At 46.7% G+C, this 18,278-nt stretch overlaps 1 protein-coding gene across 1 annotated transcript in view; it reads right to left on the reverse strand.

Annotated features, from left to right (window-relative positions):
• Positions 1-1,702: 1,702 nt before the first annotated feature.
• Positions 1,703-18,278, reverse strand: part of WNT3A (Wnt family member 3A) — an 87,967-nt gene continuing 71,391 nt past the window's right edge. Inside the window, exons 3-4 of the mRNA XM_009931356.2 lie at positions 5,164-5,429; positions 1,703-2,182 (exon numbers count right to left, since the gene is read on the reverse strand). Coding sequence (XP_009929658.1) covers positions 1,703-2,182; positions 5,164-5,429 — 746 coding nt within the window. The remainder of the gene's footprint in view (positions 2,183-5,163; positions 5,430-18,278) is intronic.

Below are 18,278 nucleotides of genomic sequence, written 5' to 3' on the forward strand. Positions count from 1 at the left end.
ATTTATGCCAATATCAACCTGGAATAACTCAAGCAGAGTTACAGAGCTGTGAATACCAAGGTGATAGGCTGAGATTCACAACTGATACCCACGTGGCTGAAGGAAGCCTTGATGTCCATGGAGGAGGTGAGAGCTGTTTTGGTAATCTGTCAATCCTGATCTGGAATCAGAAGTGGAGCAGCATGCAGAGACGGGGAGTCAGAGGTGAACAGCAGAGACAGGTCAGCGGTGCAAGGTTGGGGTTTGGCCCTGTGTTCAAACTTGCCCAAAATCTGGGCTGGTTCAGAGTCTGGGTTTTGTGCATTTTAATCTGTACCACTTTTAGAGATGAGAATAGCTGTAGAAATTAGGTGTGGAACAAAATTTGACTCGAGTCTGAAACTGTTCCAGCTTATGGGAGTGCTGGTGGTGGGTTGGTTCACCATCATGTAAATTAAAGGGTGACAAGCAGTCCTTCTGAGTCATGTTCCTGACAGAGTTGTGGTCTAAGGCTTTTGCTAAGGGCCCAGGGCAAAGCCTGCATGAGGTGGAGAGAGCAGATGGACCAAGTGCAGTTTTCACTGTTGGTGACAGCATTCTCTAACGAGGTGGGAGGGGTGAACAGCTTCCCTTTCCTCTTCTACAGGAGCAACATGGGATGCTGAAGAGCTGGATGTCCTACACCCAGCAGCAAGTGTCCAGCCCCAGCAGACTCACTCTGCACCGTATGTTTTTGAGGAAGACTTGTTGGCTGAGCCACATACCGGGCCACAGTTGGAACAATAACTCCCTTTGTGGGACTGTCACCTTCTCAATGAACACACCGAGTCCTCTTCACTTCACATATCAGGTGCTGAACTTTTCCGTACTGTGCACATTACCTGTGTGCTAACAGGACATTTTCAGGAAACTATCAGCAGCTCTTCTTCTTTCTCTGCTTATCCTTCTCCCTCCCTCCCTCCCTCTCTGTAGGTGTCACTGAATCCTGTGTCAAATCTGGCAGAAGCTGCTATACTAAAAAGTTCACACAAAGAGCCTGGCCACGCTACAGCTCTGTTATATATTTGTAGACTTCTCTGGTTCCGGGGCAAAAAGCAAAGGAGTATTTGCGTTATTTAAAAAAAAATAAAATTTATTTATCTGCTTTTATTTCTTTTGCTGCTGCTGTTGTTGCGAAGGTGTCCCTGCCCATGGCGGGTGGGGGTTGGAACTAGAAGTTCTTTAAGGTCCCTTCCAATGCAAACCATTCTATGATTCTATGATATTGTACACAGAGTCTGGTCATTTGGGTATGCAGATAGATCTCAGAAAGCTTAGTGCTGCTGTCCAACACAGCCTCTGCGTGGCTGAGGGAAAGGAGATACTTGGGAAGATGCAAGTCTTTCAAAGGACACTTAATCACATGAGTCACTTCAGGTGGGTGAGAGCAGAGCAAATCCATGATTTTGCTGGTGCTCTTTCCAGCTTTGTGGTGTCGGCTGGTTGAAAAACCGCTCTCTCCTACTGGAGGCGTTGCTGGGGCGTAACATGTGTGACTGCCAGGAGTACCTCGGGATAGCCCAGAAGTCATTAGATCTATTCTAGCCAACCAGTTTTAGCCATTTTTAAAAGTTTTTATTCTTTTAATATCAAAAAAGTAGACTTCTCTCATGTCTGCAACCTCAGAGGAAGTAGGCTCGAATCCATTTCTCCACTTGGAGCCCAGCAAAGGGTTTTGCCTGCTTTATTTGCACGTGTGGACATCATAGACTCGTATGCACTCCTGGCAGCGGACGTAGCAGCACCAGTGGAAGATACAGTGACACTTCTCTTTACGTTTCTCAGTCCTCGTGTTGTGCCCACGACCACAGCACAAAAGGTCGCAACCATCAATCCCGTGGGAAGTGACATTACAGATCCTGTCACGGGTCCCAAAGGAACCCGTCTCAGGGTTGGGCTCACAAAAGTTTGGTGAGTTCTCATAGTAAACCAGGTCCTTCTCAGTTGGAGCCTTGAAGAAGTTGTATTTGGGCCTGAGGGTCTCGACCCAGCCACGGGATTCTCGATGTTTTTCCACCACCATTTCAGAAGCACTGTCGTACTTGTCCTTGAGGTAGTCACCGATGACCCTGAAGTCTGGTTGAGACCACCAGCAGGTCTTCACTTCGCAGCTGCCTGAGAGGCCGTGACATTTGCACTTAAGATGCATGAGTTCAATAATAGACTGAAAGAAAGAAGAGGAAGGGCAAAGAAGAAGGAAGACATTAGCCTATAATCAAAACACATATAGCGTTCTGCTATTTAGCCAGGATTTCCTAAAGAATTGCAGTGTTTGCAAAGATGTATTAACACGCTTGAGGACAAAAATCACCTTGTCCTCCAGTCAATGTGAGATGCTGGATCTGAGGCAGATAAAACATCTGAAACTTTATTTTTTTTCAGTGACTATCTGTGATTCCCGCCCCAACTTTAAGCATCTACCGAGTGCTTTCACTAAGGGCTGAAGTGATATGTGTGCATACCGACGTCTATCTTCTCAGCATTCGTGGTTGAGTATTGCAGTCCTGTTACCCAGGAATACAATTCAGACACATCTAGGCAGAGAAGTGAAGACCATAGACATCTTCTAAACCAATGTTTTAATAAAAGAAATATATAGCTATTCCACTGGAAATTAAAGAAATTTGAACATCCTAATGATCTAGTCCAGAATTTCATCTTTTATGTGTGTTTTCATTAAGCAAATAAGATTCTAGTCTTGCTTGTGGCTACGTTCAGAAACCTGGAAAGTAATGTATTTTTATTTTTAAGCCAGATTTGCCATTTTTCTAAAACTGTTTCAAAGAAAAAAGTGGGAGCCCAGCTTTTGATTTTGAAAGGCTTAGACTTCAGCAAAAACCACTGTCCTGGAATAAATGCAAAGGTGATTATTGATCCCAGTATCTTGCTATTCACTGTTACCTCTTATGAAATTAGTCTAAAGGTTTCTAGAGGTGTTGCCCTCCAGTATTTTGAGGTGGGAGACAGCCTTATGCAACTTACTTGATAATCTGCATTTTCAGACTGATCAGCAAATCTCTGGGTACATGAACAGACTAGTGCCAGCCAGAGTCCAAAAGATTTACCATGAATCAGCACCTTGGTGTTCACCAGGTGCTTTCCTGCGTTATTTAGAGAGTATCACTCGCCGCAAAGGAGGTTGTAATTAGCGATGAGAGAGAACCACAAAATGTTTGGTTCATATAATCATGCTGAACTCAATCAAAGCTTCTGGCCTGGTGGTAGGGTTTGTGTTCATATGGGAACTAATATGAAACATTGCCTATGGCTCAGGTTTAGCTGGAAACACTTGAGCATGGAGGCCTGGACAAGCTACCCCATGAGTGCTGGCATGGTGAGAATGGAAAACAGTAGTGCTTTATAAAACAGTAGGATTTCAGATATTGGTGTGACATCTGCTCTCTAATCTTTGACATCTGTAAAATGTCCAAAATAACTCAGTGTCAAGTAACAAGACTTACAGTAAAAAGACCTCTGCAGGCCTGTGATCACAGGGATGTTTGCTCAAAGCTCAATTTTTCCAAGGTTTCCCACTTTGAGGCAAATCCCTCCTTTCCACTCCACTCTACTCAGTTTCTCCACAGTCCTATTTATCTCATTATATGTCAAATCAACTGCCACCAGCAATGCACAATACCTCAAGGTACCCGGAATAATTTGGGCCACTGCTGAAGGAAACCATATTATTTCTTGTACTTCACTGCAGACAATTTTTGTTTCTGGTTTTATTTCATTTTGAGGTGTTGTATTCGCTGTTTCAGACCAGCTCTCCTGTGGTGTGAGGTGGGATAACTCCACTAGTGTTTGATGGTGTCCACCTGAGGAGCTCACACTGAAGTCCTAGCCTGCCTGTGGACAGCTGTTTCCTAGTGCTGTGCAACTGTGGTGGCTTTGCTATAGCTTGTTACACAGCCATACGTCCTCCTAGGCATGTGTAAGGCCTTCTACTGAGGCAGCAAGACCATATTAATCTCTTTTGATTACAGTGAGGTATCTTTCTTCCACTGGGGAATGAATTATCTCCCGTTTATTATGTGAGGAAAAATGCTGCTACCTCACAGGAGCTGTGGCATGGTCTCCATTAGCAAGAGCTTTGTGATTGAATTTCACAAATTGTTTCCCATAAATTAGTTCTTCTAGCATTTACGGGCTATTCTGAAGATGAAAAAGAGAACGTCTTCTTACTGGGATTGTCCCACCTTATGGAAGATGTTTACTATGTAAAAGACTGTTGAAGTGATGAGGGCAAGACTTTGTGCTTTCAATTCTCTTACTCATTTTGCTTTGTGACTGTTTGAAGGGAAAACACATTATCTGGCTTTGAGGCATGGTCTGGGTTTAATCAAGAGGCACCAGAGTCACATTCCCTCTCATTTTCTTTAAATATTCCCTGAGAAATGGAATGGTAGTGAGAAGAGGGGTGGTGGGAAATGCTCTGCTGCTCTTCCCCACACTCAGGCCTACAGAGCAGGGAGGGTCCCAGGGGAATGAACAGTTGCACTCAAACTAGGATTCAGTTGCCTAAACACATGCATCTGATGCCTTTTTTATAGCTTCAAGGGCATCCAAGGCATCAGTTAAAAGATGGCAGAGGACCTGCAGAAGTCCCAGTCTTTCCCAGTAGCAGCACATGGGCAGGCTGGATACTTCAGGAAATCTCACTTTATACTAAATTGCCTTTGCTTAAGCAGCTGTATCCTCCCCATAAACCCTGGTTCATGTCTCTTAACTTCAGATGTCTACAATACAGACAGCTCTGGCTGTACAGCTCATCTTCTTCCTATAGCCAGCCGAGGTGGGCAGGCACAGTTAGAGCATCATTAACTGAGCTACTTCAAACGACTCCTTCAAGCTGGGATGAAATCCTATCCTAGACCTGTCTGTCTTGGTCCATTCTCTATAAAGGTATCTGGAACACTGACTCCAAGGTAGACATTTGCATCTGGGTGGGTAAATTTACTTACAGCTTTCATAGGTCAAGTACATCAATCACCTCCCTGACAAATACTGTCATAGGGCAGATATCATCGTTTCATGAAGTAAAACAGCCCAGATTTAGGTTTGGTTATTCCCTTCCATTGTTCATTGCGGTAGGTAAGAAAAGATTAAAAGGAGACCAAGAAAGGTGAAACCAAAGGTCCTTACTGTCCTTCCAGCTTCATTGTTGTGCCTGTTCATGGCTGACCGAGCGTCTGGTCTGTTCTCTCGGGCATCTGCAAACTCCCGAGACACCATGCTCCCAAATTCCACGTCCTCGCTGCAGCCCCCCCATTTCCAGCCTTCCCCAGGAGAGCCCTTGTGACGGGTGTCACAGCCGCAGATGGTGGCCGAGCCCTCGGCGCAGGATCTGGTCACCGCAAAAGCCACTCCAGCAGAGGCAATGGCATGGACAAAGGCTGATTCCCTGGTAGCTGTGAAAGAGAGAAATCAATGAATAGTGGCCAGTGAAGGGACCACACATGGCTACGATCAGCCCTGTGAACGCCTGCTCTCCAGGGCATGGCAGAAGGCCAGGAAATTATCCTCTTCCCTGTGGTCCAGCTTGGACCTACTCCAAAGACATTTTCTTATGCTAGGAAATAAACTCCTATATAGACAGGACCAGGCTTGATTCAAGCCCACTGAGGTCAGCCAAGAAGTTTTGACTAAAGTCATTCTAAGTTCTTAGGATTGGGCCGTGGCACAAAATGAAAAGCAGTGCAAACCTGAGTTTCAGGAGGCATATAAAATATACTATATTGTACTTTGCAGGCAGTGCACCATGTAGCTGTACCCCCAGCTGCAGTCTTGGCATCAGATGTACAGAATCTGGACTATGTTCCCATAACATGGAAAATGCAGGTCTACACTTAATGATAGCCTCCACCCTTACTGGTGGGATCAGAACTAGGTAAAGCACCTCCTCCTCCTCCTTGACTGCGAGAGCTGCTGATGGCTGGAAGGTAGGAAAATGTCAGGATGGCCAGATACTCCTCAATCTTCACTATGTAAACTAAACATTGTCCCCACCCTCCATCCTGAGGCCACCTTCTTTTTTCTAGGCTGTCTACCTCATTTAGAGGGATTGTTCGATATATGGTATCATGCATCTATCCAAAGCTTTGCCCATTTGCCCAGTTAAGGCCCCTGCCAAGAGAACTGGGAATGAGCTTTCCTTTTCTGCCCATAGCCTCAGCATGGTGTGTGGGATCAACCAAAAGATTTCATTGTTAGGGACTGAGGAGCCGTAGTCTCTGTGGAGACCTTCCTTCATAGCCTTTCATCCTAGCTGGAGCTGGGTGGGGAAGGGCAGCTCAGCATTAGCCTGGCTTTCCTGGATGGCAGTGCTTTTCCTACACTGTGCCAAAATGAAAGCCAAACACTTCAAACTGCTTTGCAAATGGGGAATAGACCAAAATATCAGTTTTTTTCCCCTCACCTAGTTTAGGTCTCTTTATGTTTCTTCACTCACTAGAAAGGACCACACCACAGAAAACACAACTGCAATGCTTTTTGGCTTCAGCAAAATGGCATTTTTGTCATGAACAGGGCTATTCTAAAACCCTTGGGGCAATTCTAAGAAGACACAATGATTCTGATAACTGGCCTCCCTTAACCTCCTACACCATTCCCCACATAAGCAAACCTCATGCCTACAGACCAGTTAGCCAAGAAGGCGTGTTGTCTCTGACACCTTTCAGATGATTAGGCTAGGACAGTGTTGAAATACAAATGGATCCATAAAGGCAGAGGGTCAGGTTTTCAGTTGATGCAGCTTCGCCAGCTTCTACCGAGCTTTGCATCAGTTGACAAGGTGCCTACTCAAAACCACTTAAACCTTCTCTGCACCAAATTTTGCTGATCTGAGCTTTCCCTGGGCATTTTGGCTTAATCTTTACCTTCTAGATGCTTCCAGGCTTTACTAACATGAGGAGAGTTTAATATGCCAAGCCAAAAAGCCAGCATGTTCTTGTGAAGAAATCAAAACTGCCTGCTTGCAGAGCAGTCCTGGCTGGACTGAAGGCTTAAGCAAAAACTTGTGTAGCATCGCTTCACTTTGGGAAGACTACCAAATACAACAATATGCAAATCAAATAATGTGCATGAACTTACAAGCTGAAGGTATGAGCAATGTCCTGGAACATGATGTCAATGCACATTGTGGGGTTAGTAAGTCACTGAGAGCTAGAACCTAAAAATGAAAATGCAGGAACCCTCAGTTCCACAATCTGATTTTGAAAAACCCTTGTTCAGCAGCTGTCCAGACTGGAGGATCCCAGCTTCCTGCAAGTTAAAACTATGCAGTTCCCAAGCTGTGTGAAAGCTCAGCTTTTGGGCACGACCTGGTGACTCCAGTTCTAACAGGACTGGAGACTTAACATCTTGCACTTGCCAAAGCCCAGGTGGAATACAGAAACCAAATCTTGAGGGTGGGTGGCTTGGTGTGGTGTCTCCAAGGGCACTAATGACCAGCCCTGCGGTCTGTAAAAGGCAAAGGCTTCTTGTAGAAGAGGCTGGTGGGATGAATGCTATTACCCCCTGGTAGGGAGGTAGAGGGTGTAGTGTCTGACCAGAGAATAGCTGACACACCTTCCACCTCCTCCCACTGTGGCCTAACTAAGCTTGAAACCTTTTGATATGCTGCTGTGCCATGCACAGGAGAGGAAGATGATAATTCTTCTTCTTCTCCCCCCTTCTATCTAACAGCTGTAGTGGACAAAGCATGTTGCTTGGATAGGTTAGCTATCATCACTTGGGAATCACCCCTCCCTCTGTTCAGGAGGAGAGACCTGATCCAGTCTGCTGCTGACTGCTAGGGAAGGTGCTGTAGGTGCTGAACTGGTGTTTGCAAATGCCATGGAGAGCCCCTGTGCCTTGTCATGCTGGGACTGAAAAGAAAGCAGCTGCAACCATGGTGCAGAAAGCCTTCTTCTTCGTGGGCAGAAGTGACGTGGCCTTGGCTTACGAGTCCACAGGTTGTGGATCCCACCTGGGCTTCAGCAGGAGTTGTCAGATCAGAACGGAGGTGTTTCTCTGTGCATGTAGGTGCAGAGCTTGCCAAAACCCAGGGAACTTCAGGCAACGTAGACTGCAGAATTTCTGCATTTTCCAGGACTTGGTTGCAGCTGAACAAGGAGTTACAGGAGTACTGCTTTGGTTGTAGATAACCAATTTCGCCTAAATCCCAGGTCTGTTACCTTAACTCTCCACTGGTGCTAGTCCTTACTGAAAGCCTACAACTCCAGGAGGGTCTTGATAGGATTGGCCTCAAGAAGAACCGATTATATGAAGCTCTCTTCTTCCCAGAAAGAGCCCAATGCTTTTTACAGCCTGTATACGGAGTAATCACTCCCCTGCTTTTGAAATGCAGCCACCCCTGGGGTGGAGTGCAGCCACCACTTAACAGCACACAACAGGAAGCAAATAGCATTGTATCTGATCCTAACTACCTGGGGAATGTAGGCAGGCAGAGCGAAGGAGCTGAAATCTGGCCCCGGGCACTGAGGTTAGGAGTTTGTCTCTTGAGAAAGTTGCAGCCGGCCTCTTAACGACTCCATGAAATTAGGGCACTGGGTTTACATCTCCTACCCCTAACTTAAGGCACCGAGTTCAATATTGACGCAGATGGAAGAGCGCCATGGCGTGAATCACGTCCTGCCACCTCCTAAGTTATGGGACTGTCCTCCCATTACTAAGCAGACCTGACCCCGCTGAGCTCTGAAGAGCTCCCCAGGTTGTAGCCGGAGGCGGTGTGGCTGCAGGAATGGAGAAGGAGTGTATAGAGATACAGATAAGCAGAAGGAAAGCATGCACTTGTAATGGAAATGAGGGGTTATTAAGGTGCCATATAAAAATGCAAGAGACTTAGCAAAGATAACAGGAAAGTGCAGTATATTTGTCAGGTCGCCTCATTCCTCTCTGGGTGGTTCTGGTAGTAAGAGACAAGCAGCTCGTTATAACTTGAAGAGAGCTTCTGGAAAGTCATCTGGCAAGAGAAGGTTAATAGGGACTAATACCTCATGGGGATGTTGACTTAAGAGCATTTCAACCACTTTGTTTTCAGTGCACCACAAGGTCACCAAAGCTCTGGCTTCAGCTTGTTTAGTTCCTGCCTGCTCCTGAGTTTCCCTGCAGGGCTTAGAGACTTGGACAGCTGGTGCTCCAAGGTACCCTGTTCTGGACCCTTTTGGAGGCGGTTGGCTATCAGTGAAAAGATGCTGAGACTTACAGAGGGCCTTTAGGGGTGCTTTGTAGCTGCCCCTTCGTGCAGAGTGCTCCAAGTCACTGTTCAGTTCTGGAGACAGTTTCCTAAGGAGACCAATCTGTGAAGCTGGGAGATTGAATGTCCCATGCAGTACACCTCTGACCACCTCTCTCAGTAGCAGAAATATCTTGGGATGCAAAAACACATGGCAGGGCAGTATCAGTGTAAGAATTCTGAAGCCTGAGGATGAGGTGACCTGAGATTTGATTTCCTGATTTTGCAGGGCTTTGGACAAATCCTTTAGCCAGTCTGTGCCTCTGCTGCCTCATCCATACACCTGAGGACAATCCTGCTTATCTCCTCAGGAGCCTCCAATTCAGTGATGCCTTCAGAATCATGGGCAGAAGGTGTTGGAGCCAAACAGAGGATCAAGTTGTGGGATGAGGAAGTCAGATGAATAACCACATGAATATCTCGATTGTCTAATACACGAAACCTGTTCTCCTGTGTTCTTCTGCCCAGATATTGACTTATTTTCCCTGAATCTTTCTCTGAATGACTATTTGATGAACCCCAGGTCAGGTAGATATCCCCGATGTGGGAGAGGAAGGACTACAGTGATGTAGAAGGATGAACATACTGGTTTATTTTGGTCTTAAAAAGCTACAGTCCTTTTTTACCACCTTTGTACCATAGTAATGAACCCTGTTGTCCCCACTCTTGACACTTTAAATCTTTCCTTCCTCCCTGCACAGTGGTCTGGTGGTGGAACAGCAGATTCCTGGGACAGGGCAATGCAGCACACCTTCAGATGTGCTAGGAGCTGAATTGGCAAGTCCTGTGTCCTGGACCACAGCTCGAAGAGCTAGGTGGTATTTTAGAACAGGGGCACCACTGTTTCCACTGATTGCTCTTTTAATGCAAGCTTTGAGATCTGTGCAGTCAGAGCAAGAAAGAAGGAAAGGAAGGAAGGAAGGAAGGAAGGAAGGAAGGAAGGAAGGAAGGAAGGAAGGAAGGAAGGAAGGAAGGAAGGAAGGAAGGAAGGAAGGAAGGAAGGAAGGAAGGAAGGAAGGAAGGAAGGAAGGAAGGAAGGAAGGAAGGAAGGAAGATGTCTTGCGTGAGGTGGTTCTGGGCTGTACATCTTGCGAGGAAGGAAGCAAACCTCAGCAGCTAGAGAACAGATAGCGAAGCAGTAGACATGGACCCTGCTCTAAGTGTTTTCCATTCAGCATGCCACTTTTCTAGATGGTCCTCCTGAAGGTGTGGAAGCTCATTTGCAAAGGCAAGCTTGATGTCTCTGGGACTGCTACTGACTGTGACCTGGGGAGACAAACCTCCCATGCCAACAACCCTTTACTGCCTAGGACCTTGTCACCATCCTTTATGGAACATAGCCCTTGGGGTGAACCAATGACATAATGACTTTTTGGGGGATAATGTATAGACAACATGGAAAAGAACACAAATGTCCCATACTGTTTCAGGAGACACATGATAGCAAAGGAGAAGAGTTCCCACATCTTAACCACTCCTCCCAGCTATCATTAGCATGTCTAATCTTGAACAGGGCATTCTACTCCCCATTCCACAGTAGGAAAGACACTGCAATTATGTGGCTACAAACTTTGAATTTCTGACACCACAGACTTCTTGAGTGCTCTTGGGAGAGTCATTTAGCAAGTTGGGTAAAATGGAGAAAATGCCATATCTGCTTAGCAGGAGCGCAGGAGGAGACATGCTGTTTTCTCGCAGCTTTGTTTTTCAAAGCTGGAAGACAAGAGAAATCTACCTGTTGTGTCAGCTACTTCAGACACCCAGACACCCATCTCTGAGGGGCGGAAGGTGTAAAGTCTTTCCAACATTTGTCTGGTAGGGCATATACCCAGGGAGTGTGAGAAAGGGTTTCAATTCCCTCCTTGGCCTGAGGGGAGACAAACCCACAGCTCTCATGCTAGGATTTGCACAATAGTTGACACCACATTGACTCTGGATTAAAAAAAAAAACAAAACAAATAAAAAATCCTAAACAAGATATCTAAATAAACCCCAAGAACCAAGAAATTGGAAATAAAACTGGGGGCAGACTAGTGTTTCTGGTATATGGAGCCAGCACAGCCCTGTCTCTTACATTGAAGGCCTGTCTTAACAGCTCAGTTTCCCCCTAATTACTATCGTCACGGTCCTTTTTGCAGGTTAGACATCATGGGGACTGGAGTGGAGGAAGGTGTTGTCCAATGGAGGAAGATGGTGAGGAATTTATGAAGTGAGTTTGGAGAGTTTTGGGAGCCCAGTCTTTGACTCAAAGTGAGGTGAATTTTGTTTTTGACTGTAGTATAGAGATAACTGCACAGCTGCTATCAGCACGGTGTGGTTTCGTCCTTTAATCCATCAAGAGAACCACCTTACCTAGTTATGGGAGGAGAGCTGTGCCATTGCCTTGTGGGGACGGTCACCCATAAACACCTCCATGGTGAAAGCTACACCAGAAGGGCTTGAATGAAAGGCCATAGGTGTCAACCATTGTGCAAATCCTACCATGAGAGCTGTGGGTTTGTATCCCCTCTGGCCAAGGAGGGAATTGAACCACTTTGGATGGAAAAGAAGGGTGCCAGAAAAGATTAATACCAAATGCTCTTCACCATGAAGGCAGGAGCTGAAGTATTGATGGTGTAAATGTCAATGCCTGCTCCTTGTTTGCAACTACACTGAAGCCAAGACTGGAGGAAGGTCTCAGCTTGGAAGGGTACCTCTCAGAGCTACCTAGAGCCTGAGCCTCATCAGATGTTAAGTGGATGATGACCCCAGCGGAAGTGGTTTTCATTAGGCTCATACTGACAGCCTTGCAGGCACAGCCACCTTCTCAATAGCAGAAGTGAAATCAAATAGGACTGGTGAGTTAGAGCTAACAGGAGCTGCAAAAACATACACAGAGATCACTATTGGCTTATACTAACATGAACAGCATTGCCTGTTGGCCCTGAAATCTGTGTGCAGATAGGCAAGGACCACCTGCAGCAATGCAGCCTTGCTCGTCCCAGATATCAGGAGAAGAAGATGCTCCAGTCCCCTCAGCTCTGCTGGCCTCTGTGCTAAACTTGCCAACCAGCGGATCTCTTAGAGCCAAGAACCAAGGGTCCAGTACATGAGGATGATGGCCCCCATCTTACTATGCTCTTCACTCTAAAGCGGGCTTATAAGAAAGATGAGGACAAACGTTTTAGAAGAGCCTATTGTGCTATGACAAAAGGTAATGATTTTAAACTAAAAAAGGGTAGATTCAGACTAGATATAAGGAGGATTTTTTTATGGTGAGGGTGGTGAAACACTGGAAGAGGTTTTCTGGAGAGGCGGTAGATGCCCCACCCCTGGAAACACTCAAAGTCATGTTGGGCAGGGCTCTGAGCAGCCTGATCCAGTTGAAGATGTCCCTGCTCATCGTGGGGGAGTTGGACTAGATGGCCTTTAAATGTCCCTTCCAACCCAAGCCATTCTGTAATTCCGTGATTATAAGCAATGAAGGGTCACATCTCAGAGCACAGGGCATATTTATCCCCAGGGAAAGGAGGAGGGAAGGTGGGAAAACAAATTTCAAAGCCTTGCATTTTTTTTTTATGATCACAAGGAAGAAAATCTTTTGCCAATGAGAGCTATTAAATATTGGCACACGACCAGGTGAAGATGGAGAACAGGGAACCCCTTGGCACACATCAGCTGACAGATCCATCCATGCCGCAGAGACAGTGCCCAAGTGCTGGGAGCATGCGTTCTTCCCATCTTAGAGGAGGAGGAGGAGGATCACAGAGATGTCACAGCTGCTGTGAGCCTGACATTGCTTGTGGGGAAAATACTGGGAACGCTGGAGACAAAACATTGGCTCTCATGGCCTTGGAGGCAGGCGAAATTCAGTTTCACCACATTCCTCTCAATTGTAGCAATAGAGGATCCCATCTCAGATAAACCAACTGGAAGGGTTTTACATAAGCTGGCTGGCTCAGCCTCAAGCTTCCTCCAGCTCCTCTCCAGAGAGGCCTCTGTTTCCAGTGTTCATGTCTCCCCTCATCCATCCTCATCAACCTCAATACGTTGGCCTTCTACAACAGCATCTGCTGACATGGTACTGAAGGCTTCTCAATGACCTTCTTACCCCAAAAGGGGATCTTTGTACCACACTTGCTGTTTGCTTTCAAAGATGTATCTGCTACCCATTAGGGAAGGTGGAGAGGAGCAAGTTGTGGCCTTGGATGTGCTCAACACAAGGACTATAAAAGGAGGGGACAAGTCAGGCGTCCTGGTGGCAAGGTGAATCATTCCACAGAGCACGTTCCAAAGTTCAACAGCATGTGCTGTATTCATACCAGATGTATTTTGGAAAATGCTTTCCAAAGTTAAAGCTTTAGGAAGAGATCCCGAGCTTCTTTAAAGCTTGCATTTCTTTACTTGGTGTCACTCCCAAATTTGAACACCAAGCAGTCAAGTGCCCTGGCCCTGATTTTCTACTCAATCACAGCAGCATGGGTCAGGAAGTCCTTGTTGTTACTCTGAGCAGACTCTGGAGGCTTTAGGAAGATCAGAGGCTGCCGAGTGCCTCACTCAGAGGGCAACAAATGCTGTACAAAGTCCCACTCTGGATACAAGCAACTCCGAAAATCTGCCTCAGTTTCCCCTTTTGCAAAAGTGGACAAAATCCATCTATCATGGCACATAAAAATCCACTCATAGATTCACTGAAGTGGTGATCACTATTGACTGACATCACAGGCCACATCTCATGTACTGTTGATACAGGACAGAGATAGAAAACTCAACTTACACTCTATATCCTGAGCTTTGAGCATCATTTCAGCCTACAACATTACAGAAGACAGGGGCAAAAAGGGGGACTTCTTTCCTCACCCAGTACTGCCTGATGCCTTGTTACCCTTGGGGTGATGCTCATGCTTGGATCACACTTTTTCCATAGGGTGTTCCATGAGAACTTCAGTACCTCCAGCTGTCTCTGTGCTGAGCTGTGTGGATACGACTGCTTTCTTACCAGCACCTCGTCTGGGGTTATAGCCATTGTAGGTCTTGGCAGTAGCTGCAGGACTTTCCAGAGCAGCTCTGCGTTGCACAGAGAAGACGTGTCCAGAGCTATATAAACCCCCATCAATCTCATCCAGAAGAACAAGATTGCATGGGATCCTTTGGATAAGACCAGAGCCTAAAGGATTGCCTGGGATCCCCTGGATGCAGAAGGATCACTAAGTTCAATCCTCAGACAGCTGTTTGCAAGACTACAGTCTCAGTGCAAATTTACAGACTGACCTGAATGTTTTGGAGACATACACCAGTGAAACTCAAACACCTTCTGCCACAGTCTGGCGTGTAGGCTTGTGTCTGGTCCCCCAGTCTTTAGCAGCATTTCCCAAGTGGGTTTATCTCCAAGTCTGGGGACACTTAATTTGCAAAAACACCAGTCCTTGGGTGCCGCAGATGATCATGGCTTTCAGGTCTAACCCTGAATTGGGGTGGCCCCAAGAGCAGATGCAGCAGTGGGAGAAATGCAGCTTTGGAGCACCCACATTGCAGCAAGTGATGCCAGCCACGAGCTGCCCCGCAGACCCATGCCGGGCTCTGCATCACACCACAGCCTATGTCCTTCTTCACAGAGAGCCACGCCAGCTCCATGCCCAGCTGATTCTGCACGGTTTCTCATCAAAATCCAGCTCCGGGGTTTGTTTGACTTTTTTATCCTTTTAAAAATCAGGCCCCAAAATGCAAAGACTTATGCAAATGCAAAGCATAATAACAAGAAGCTAACCACACTTTTGCATATCTTAAAGGAAAGGTTAGGTTTGGGTCCCATCTGTGTTTTAAACGAAGTTCTGATTGAGTTCTTGTTTCCTCTGAACCAGCATGCTAGTGTCAACACATCCCTGGGAAGATGAAAGGCCCTAAAAAGACATTTGATCAGATTAGCTGTGATTCAGATCATCGGAGGGAAATTATTAAATGGGCAATTTCTGCCAGGGAACATGAATGTAATACAGATAAGAGGGAATGTTGGACTGAAAGAGGCTGGATTAACATAGTTTGTAAAATCCTGAAGGCCAAGTTCCCCTAAAACACCTGAAGAGTGAGGGTTTTTTTCTTTTTCTTTTTTTTTTTTTTTTTTTAATTTTTTTCTGCTGGCTGCTTACGGTTATCATTGCACTCAATGCAACAGAGCTGCAACCTCCAGCGTGGTGCTCATGCTTCCAAACCTTTCAGGCTCTACCCAAAACAGGTAGAGCCAGATCATCAGATGCCAGAGCAGCCCACGAGCCTCATGCATGGCACAGGGAACTGGGCCGGTGCTCCCTGCTGCCCTTCCAGCCCGCGTGAGCCGAGGGTGGGTCAAGGGCTGGAATGCTCTCGCTAATTAGCTACTGTCAAAATAACCCCAGGTGATCGCAGGTAACCAGACCCCCAAGATAGGTAAATCAGCAGGATGGTCTGGTATCAGTAACAGAAGTCTGATACCTGCAAAGCAAACATCTCTCTATCTCTCTCTCTATCACCCTATCTCTCTGTTGATCTAATCATTACCGTGTATGTCTCCCTGCCTACACTGCTTAATGCAAGCACGTTCTGTCTTTCTGTTGGCTTGGTCGTGTGTGAACCACTCGGTGTCTGATCCCCCTCCTCCCGCCATCCTGTAAATGCCTTCTTCTGAGTACTGCATCTCAGTCTCGAGTCCTGAAACTGCGCGGTCCTCTCGGCCCTTCGAACCGCCCCAAATTACCCCGACCCCTTGTCTCCCCGATGGCGCGACATCCCTGGGAGGCTCTAGACAAAAGGAAGCTGTGTGCCAATTGGGGGTTATTAGCAGAGATACAGCAAGCTCATTGTGGCAGGACCGAGTCCTTAATGAAAGGGGAAGGCGGAAAAGGAGCGAGGAAGGACCGGGGTGACATTCTTCTGGGGAGCGTTCCAGGTTAAAGGATCGTTGGGATCCCTTCTGGCCTTGAAAAAAAGGGCAAGAAAAAAAAGGCAGGCCCCAAAGACTGCTATGCAAACAGCCCCACTGGTCAATAGAATACGGGGAAGAAAAAAAAAAATTTATAATTGTATTCTGTTATCAGAAGCAACATGGTTGAACAAAAGGATCGCCTTCGCCCACCTGAGAATGGAATGTGAGGCTCCATTTTGCTGCTCTGATCGTATTTGACAGCCCCCCTCGAGACTGCCTGGTTGGTATGGCAAATCGTCCTTATTACCTGCTGGGGTGAATGAATCCCCCTTTGTGCTGGCACTGTCACGCTGCATTAGGTTGACAATGGCCCAAGATATTTTATATGAAATTTGCCCTCACTTGTGATTAGCCAGCACCAACTAAGTCATAGCAACCTAGAACTATGCATTGGCCGGGCCCCGTTGTCGGCCGAAAGGGAAATCCCTATTCAAATGGTTTAATAAAACAATCTAAAGGGCGTGTGAATCGTGAAAAGCATTTTCACTTTTCTCTTTAGCTTAATCTCATGGTCGCTGGGATATTGTGCTCTGAGCAGACCTCAGCAGGGTGTGGGCTAAGGTCCCCCATCAACTTCTTTTACAGCCTCCTTTTCTGCGAGTTAATGATATACCGGTGTGATTGCCTCCCGCAGCAAGAAGAAACACGCATTTGATGAAAAGGATGGACCTCCTAACACATCCTAAATGGCAACAATTTCTCATCCGAAGGTCACAGGTCATAACCTGGATTTTGAATCACCACCCAGATCTTTTTCAAAGCCCTGCTAAAGCTGGGGGATTCTGCAAGGCCGTTTTACACACAGACAACACACACACACGCAGACACCGCGTTATCTCTGGAGGTTCCCGCTCTGCTTGAGGCCCGAGTTTAGTGTTTGGAAACAATAGGATTTTCCCCTGGTTTTGGGCTACAGTTTGCTGCCTTTCACATCCTCTGAACCCTGGGCTGCAAAGCAGAGAAAAGCAGAAGAAAGAGGTGGGCAATGCAGAGATGTCCAGTCTCTCTGCGAGGCACCTCCTGAGCGTCCCCAAAGAGGCACCCGGAGCTCAGCAGCACCCAGGGCACAAGGAAGGCCCTCAATCAGTCGAATCATCAGCTGGACATTCACCCCAAACCTGCTATGCTCCCGGCCCCGAGCATCACCTCCAGCAAGGCTTCAAGGTCTCAAAACTCTCCCCACTCGCTTGCACGTGTGAGAAATCTCCCCTAGTGCTGACCCCTCAATAAACAAGATCTTCCGTGCACTGGTGAGATGCAACCACAGAGATCTGGCTGTGGAGTGGGATGGAAGCAGAAGTTTCCCCTTTTGCATTTTTGCTCCTCTTCCTCGCCCGGGCTGGGAAGCGGAGGAAGGCAGTGACAGCGGATGCGGGGTCTCCACATGGTCAGCTGAAAGTTGGGTGCTCATCTTAACATTTACCTAAGCAGGAGTACACTGTGCATCTGCAAAATGAGGCTGGCAATCCCCCGGGGAACAGGAACCCTCATGAACCTCGTGCAGCCGAGCTTCGAAGCACAAAAGAAAGGTGAAGGGGAAAGCATCATGGGAACCTGTTTTCTTTCCCCAATTTTCCTTCCTCTTCTTTATTTCTCCCGCTTCCCATCATGAAGCCTTGGACAGGTGTGGGGGGCTGTTTCACTGGTTTCATGTCAATATTCTCCCTTGATTTTTTCCCACCGGAGATCAGCAAGAAGAGCTGGGTTGCAGGGAAAGTGCACAATGAAAGCTGCCCAGGCTCTCGTGAAGGACCCTTTTGGCTTTCAAAATGCACATTAACCTCTCCCAAAAGGTGTTCTCTTGAGCTGTGGTATGTTTCCACTGCAGCTTTCCACATAATTGTAAGCTATCTGGGGCAAGGAGTGATTTTGTTATTATGTGCTTGTACAGTATTTAGCACAGTGGGGCCCTGATCTCAGCTTGGGGCCTCAGAGTCTACTGTAATATAAATAATTAACCATAATAGAGCTGGGCAAATATCTTAATAAAACCATGGAATCAATTTGAGACAATTAAGCAATCTTTTGGCTTGCAGAAGTTTTTGCTTTACAGGCTCAATTTGGAGAAGGGAGGGGGTTTTGGGT

The sequence above is a fragment of the Opisthocomus hoazin genome, chromosome 4, assembly GCF_030867145.1.
Source record: "Opisthocomus hoazin isolate bOpiHoa1 chromosome 4, bOpiHoa1.hap1, whole genome shotgun sequence".
NCBI classification, from domain to species: Eukaryota; Metazoa; Chordata; class Aves; order Opisthocomiformes; family Opisthocomidae; genus Opisthocomus; species Opisthocomus hoazin.